We start from the raw sequence: 6000 nt of genomic DNA, 5'->3' as shown, positions 1-6000 counted from the left end.
CTCCATACTGTATATTATCACATCATTTGAAACATAATTCCATAGGTTAAACAAACAAGTTTAAAACCAGAAAGACCATCAAGAATGCCAAAGAAAATGTATTTAGCTAAATTTGAAGGATTTCAAAGTGGTTCATACAAGTTCCCATGGCTCATAACAGCATGAATCTATAAGGATTTCACTCCTATGTGAATAATCCCATCTTAGATGAAGATAGCAAAAAAGGTAGGGTGATCTTATTAAGTGGTTTTATTCCATTTCTTCTATAAATGTACACATGACTAACATGCCTGTCACTTCTTTCATTCTCCTTGTGTGATATTTGACTATTTTAGAGCAATTCTCTCAGTTTACACTCTGCACATAATCACCCTCAGCAACATTCCTACCAAGGTTGTCACTGGTGCCACCTGGTGCCTCTCCAAATTCATCTAAGCCCAGGGGACTCATGGCAACATTAGACAGGTATCGTCAGACATAATTAACTTCATCGCATGGAATTAAATACACGAGGATTCCAATCCAAATAAGTGGCACTTACTTATGTCCATTTAAGGCTGCATGGTGTAAAGCAGTGTAACCCGAACTGTCTGTGCAATTCACGTTCGGGCCTCGCCAGATGCTGCAAATAAAGCACAAGTGCAGAGTTAGTGTTTAAGCAGAATCGTGCTTTAAAAAACTAAGAGAAGCCTGATAGTCCCACAGCAGGCAGCATGTTGCATATGAAAATTTTAGTCATGTAGAAAACGATTGCCATGTTTCATACATTCCCCTCAGAACGAAAGCTTCATTTATTTGATGCAAAGAAATTATTAGGGACTATAACTACTTTCAGAAATTATCAGCAGATGTAGGTCCACTGCCATATATTAAAATCTGGATCCAAAAATTCTCTGTTACCTTATATAATTAGTTAAATGTTGGAAGTAATTAACATTCAGCTACTATATTATATACCAAATAATAAAGATTTATGATGCCCCTTTTAACACACACATTCTGAGATAACTTATTTTTGCACCATGGGAAGAATATTCTGGAGACAACATGCGGCTATATAAGAGTTCATTTTATCCTTGATCACTAAAATTATAGAAACTATGTTCAGTTTTTTAATAAATAAGGCACTGAAAGATACTTTACCAAAAATAGACCAAAAAGGGAATTTATATAATGTTCATGATGATATTAAAGCCATCAAAACTAACATCTAATGACAAGCTAATTCATGTATTCACAAAATATTTATTGTACCCCAACTGCATGTCACATATAAGTTAGGCACTGAGAGTACAAATTCATAATTCAAGGTCCTTCTCTGCCAGAATGGAGTCTAATGGAGAAGATAAACACATAAACTAACAATGACAAATAAGATAATTGAGGTGCCAGAGAACACAGAGGCCATCTCTGAGAAGAAATAAATAGCTATTCTAAACAAGAGATCATCACAGACTAAAACTAAGGCGGGACAATGAAAACGAATAGAATGAACTTACTCAAAAATTAATTCAAAGAAAATCCATAAGATGCAGGGCCCAACCGAAGGAAGGAGGAAGTGGTCATCTAGATGACTCAGCTTTTAGGCTTAGTTGACCAGAAGGAAAATAACAATATTAACTAAGATGTGAAAAAAAGGAGCAAATCTGCTTGGGAGGACAGTGCAGATGGAGAGCAAACAATGACTTCAGGTTTGGAGACGCTGAATTTTAAGTAACTGATATATACCTGTCAAGCTCTTAGGACATTACTAGAACACAGTACTAGTATGTATTATATTTGTTAGAACATAGTTCAACAGACTGTTAGAACTAATCATTATACAGAAGGTAAAAATTATGGGAGTGCCTGATATTAGACTCTGTAGGAGGGAGAGAGAGGTCATTAGACTCAAAAATCTCAAGTGGGAAATTTGCATATGGGTGCAAGGTGAAATCTTACTCAAAGGTTAATATTAGTTAAAACCTATAAATCCTGGGTTTAAAAATTTTACATTTATTTATATTTAATCTCAAACCTAAAGTGGCTAGATAGCTCCAAGTATAAGGCAACTCAAAATCTGAAAATCTCCCAACCCTCACTGAAACTTTCAGAGAAAAATGAGAGAAATGCAGGAGAGACAATAGAACTATGGATAATTCACAATATTTAAAAGTCCAGCAAGGGGAAGTTTATATGAAGAACATGGAGAATTGTCCAGGAGTAGAAATAAAAACAAGAGAAATCATTACACAATTTAAAACAGGAAATTGCTCCAAAAAGAAGTGAAGAGGTCAAGTTAGATGAAAATTAAACAATTTATTTGGTAGTTAAAGTTTTGAGGAGACTATTGTCCAAATATAATTAGTCAATTCTAAGGTTTTAACATTATTTTGATCTTAACTTTATTTCAATCCAATGGTACCTTACCTCCTGAGAATAAAAAATGTGACAGTTAAACCGGGAAAATGATAAAGTGTTTATATTTTACAAATTTCATTAAGTTGGTTAGGCTTTTAACATTTTTTAAATCAATCTTTGAAGCAGTTTCAATTTCCTATTATAGTCTTAGAATTTTTGTAATTTTGTTCCTCCTCCTAAACTCATGCAGTCCTGCCCTATTAATTTCTACCTCGGTGCCTTTAACCACACTCCTACTAACCAGTCATAGCTTACCATTTCTCCAAAGCCCAGATCAATACTCACCTACTCCAAAACTCTTTCTCTAAATAATACAATAGCTATTTAATAAATATGTATTGAATTACATAAATAAAAACAAAGGGTTATTTTTATGCCATAGGTGAGAGTTTTAAAACAAATATAATGTATTCATTTAAAATAACCTATGGACTCATTTTTAAAAATCAAAAAAAGGCAAAAGAAAAAAATTGAAAGGGGAACAAAAAATAGATGAGACAGGTAGAAAGCAGAGAGTAAACACAATCATATCAATAATTACATTAACTAAATGGTCCAATCACCCTAGTTAAAAAGAAAAAATTATCAGACTGGATTAAAAAAAAGAAAGAGACCCGCTATATGCTCACTACAAGAAATCCATTTTAAATAGAGATATAAATAGATAAGAAGTAAAAGGACAGAAAATCCATAATAATATTAATCAAAAGAAAGCTGAATAACTGTATTAACACTGAACAAACTAGATTTCAGAACAAAGAATATTTAGAGCAAGAAATAGAGAAAGTCATTTTTTAATGATAAAGAGGACAATTTATTAAGAAGATATAAAAATCCTAATGATCCTTTATACATATAATAGCAGAATTTCAAAACACATGAAGGAAAAAAGAGAAATAGTCTTATTCATCTATACTTGGAGATTTCGACACCCCTCTCTTAATAATTGATAGAAATAAGTAAATAGAAAATCGATATGGGTTTGGAAGGCTTGAATAATAATGCCAATCAATTTGACCTAACTGGCATTTATATAATACATATTCTTTTCAAGTGAACACAGAACATTTACCAAAATATACTATATTATGGGCCATAAACAAATCTCAATAAATCTAAAAAGATTCAAATCATTCAAAATATGTTCCCTGACCCCAATGGAATCAAATTAGAAATCATTAAGGTATCTGAAAAGCTCACAAATAATCATAAGTAAATAACACATAAGTCAAAGGATATATCACAGAGGAAGTTGGAGAGTACTTTAAACTGAAAGGAAATAAAACACAACACACTGAAACTTTTGGGATGCAACTAAAGCAGTATCTAAAGGAAAATTTATAGCATTAAAATGACAATATTAGCAATGCCCCCAATGATGACCTTTCACCTTAAGAAACAGAAAACTTTCATTTTAAGGAATAGAATTAAGTCCAAAATAAGCAAAAGAAAGAAAATAATTTTTTTTTAAAAAAAGAACAGAGCCAATGAAATAGAAAACAGGATAATAGAAAAAAATCAATGAAATCAAAACTGATTCTTAAAAAAAAAAACTATAAAACTGATAAATCTACAGCCAAGCTGATCAGAAAAAAAAGGCCAATATCAGAAAGAAAGAGAAAATATCGCTACATATTCTAAAGATAATAAATGAATTAGTAGCAGAAAATAGTTTTATTCCAATAAATTAGAAAACTTAGATGAAATGGACAAATTTCTTAAAAAACACAAACTACCAAACACTCAAAAAGAAAGAGATAATCTGAATAGCACCCACATCTATTAAAGAAATTGAATTTGAACTGTAGTTAAAAACATTTCCAACAAAACAAAACAAACCAAAATAAAACACCTCCAGGCCCATATGGCTTCAATGGGAAATTCTGCCAGACATGAAAGTATGAAATAATACCAACTCTATAAAAATCATTCCAAAATCGTGAAGAGGCATAAACAGTGCCTAACATTCTATAAGAGTAGCATTCTGTGAGAACAGATAAAGATACATGACAAAAGAGAACTACAGATCAATATATCACTTAACATAGATACTAAAATTCTCAACAAAAATTTAGCAAGTTGAAACCAACAATATATAAGACAGATACTACATCATGATGAAATGGAATTTATCCCAGGAACACAAGTTTGTTTTAACATACATTAATTACAATATAAACAGACTAAAAAAGAAAAAATCATATATTATCTCAACAAATACAGAAATAGTAGTTGCCCAACTCCATCAGTGATTCTTAATAAAAACTGTCAGTAAATTGGGAATAGAAGAAAAGTTAATCAACCTGGTAAAAGACATCTACAAAAAAGCTACAGCTAACATTATACTTAACGATGAAAGACTGAATGCTTTCCCCCTTGGGAGGAAGAAAAGGCAAGGATATCTGTTCTCACCACTTGTATTCAATGTTGTGCTGAAGACACTCTGCTTGTCTTCTTTCAACAGAAGCCGCATCCACTTGTGCATCATCCTTAAGACACAATGAGCAAAGTCAGAGTAAATGGATTTGTCCATACTGAGCTCCTGGTCACCAGAGCTGCTTTTAACTTTGGTAAAGTGGATTTTGTTGCCATCAATGATTCCTTCGTTAACTACATGGTATACATGTTCCATCTATGGCAAGTTCAACGGAACAGTCAAGACTGAGAATGAGAAACTTGTGTTCAATAAAAAGTCCATCTTCATCTTCCAGGAACAAGATTCTACCAACATCAAATGGGGTGGTGCTGATGCTAAATATATTGTGGAATCCACTGGTATCTCTACTACTTTGGAGAAGACTGGAGTTCACTTGAAGGGTAGAGCCCAAAGGGTCATCATTTCTGCCCCTTCTGCTGATGCCCCTGTGTTTGTGATGGGCATTAACTATGAGTATGACAACTCGCTCAAGATGTCAGCAGTGCCTTCTGTACTGCCAACTACTTGGCCTCCCTGACCAAAATCATCCATGACAACTATGGCATCATGGAGGGACTCGTGACCACAGTGCATGCCATCACTGCCACCCAGAAGACCAACCACAGATGGCCCCTTTGGGAAACTTCAGGGTGGATTGCCCAGAACATCATCCCTGCATTTACTGGCACTGCCAAGGCTGAATAGGAAGCTCACTGACATGGCCTCCTGTTGCCCCCGCTACCAAAGTGACTGTGCTGGGTCTCACCTGTCATCTGGAGAAAGCTGTCCAATATAATGTCACCAAGAAGGTGGTGAAGCAGGCATCCAAAGACCAACTAAGGGGTATCCCAGGCTACACTGAGGACCAGGTTGTCTCTTGCAACTTTACCCGTAACACACATCCTTCCAAACTTTAGTGCTGGGGCTAGCATTACTCTCAAAGACCACTCTGTCAAGCTCATTTCCTAGTATGACAATGAATTTGGCTACAGCATCAGGGTAGGTCTACATGGCTTCCAAGGAGTAAGAGCCTCCTGGACCACAGGCTCCAGTGAGAGCATAAGAGGAAGAAAGAAATCCTCAGTTGGTGAAAGTCCTTGCCCCACTCAATCCCCCAACACACTGAGAATCTCTCCCATCTTTGACCTTTTCCATCCCAGACTCCCTGAAGGAGAGAGGCTTAG

General features: G+C 34.7%; 1 protein-coding gene and 1 pseudogene across 7 annotated transcripts in view; one reads left to right on the top strand and one right to left on the bottom strand.

The window, feature by feature from the left end:
- Window positions 1-6000, bottom strand: part of ANKS1B (ankyrin repeat and sterile alpha motif domain containing 1B) — an 831972-nt gene that overhangs the window by 735540 nt on the left and 90432 nt on the right. For 6 of the 7 annotated variants that reach the window (XM_006914572.2, XM_025048663.1, XM_025048664.1 and 3 more), the window contains exon 2: window positions 542-622. The exons of the other annotated variant lie outside the window; for it this stretch is intronic. In XM_006914572.2, coding sequence (XP_006914634.1) covers window positions 542-622 — 81 coding nt within the window. The remainder of the gene's footprint in view (window positions 1-541; window positions 623-6000) is intronic. 7 annotated transcript variants of the gene reach the window in all.
- LOC102878322 lies at window positions 4901-5843 on the top strand (annotated as a pseudogene).

This window comes from Pteropus alecto, unplaced genomic scaffold, assembly GCF_000325575.1.
Source record: "Pteropus alecto unplaced genomic scaffold, ASM32557v1 scaffold94, whole genome shotgun sequence".
In the NCBI taxonomy this organism is placed as follows: Eukaryota; Metazoa; Chordata; class Mammalia; order Chiroptera; family Pteropodidae; genus Pteropus; species Pteropus alecto.
This window is presented reverse-complemented; position numbering and strand designations above follow the sequence as displayed.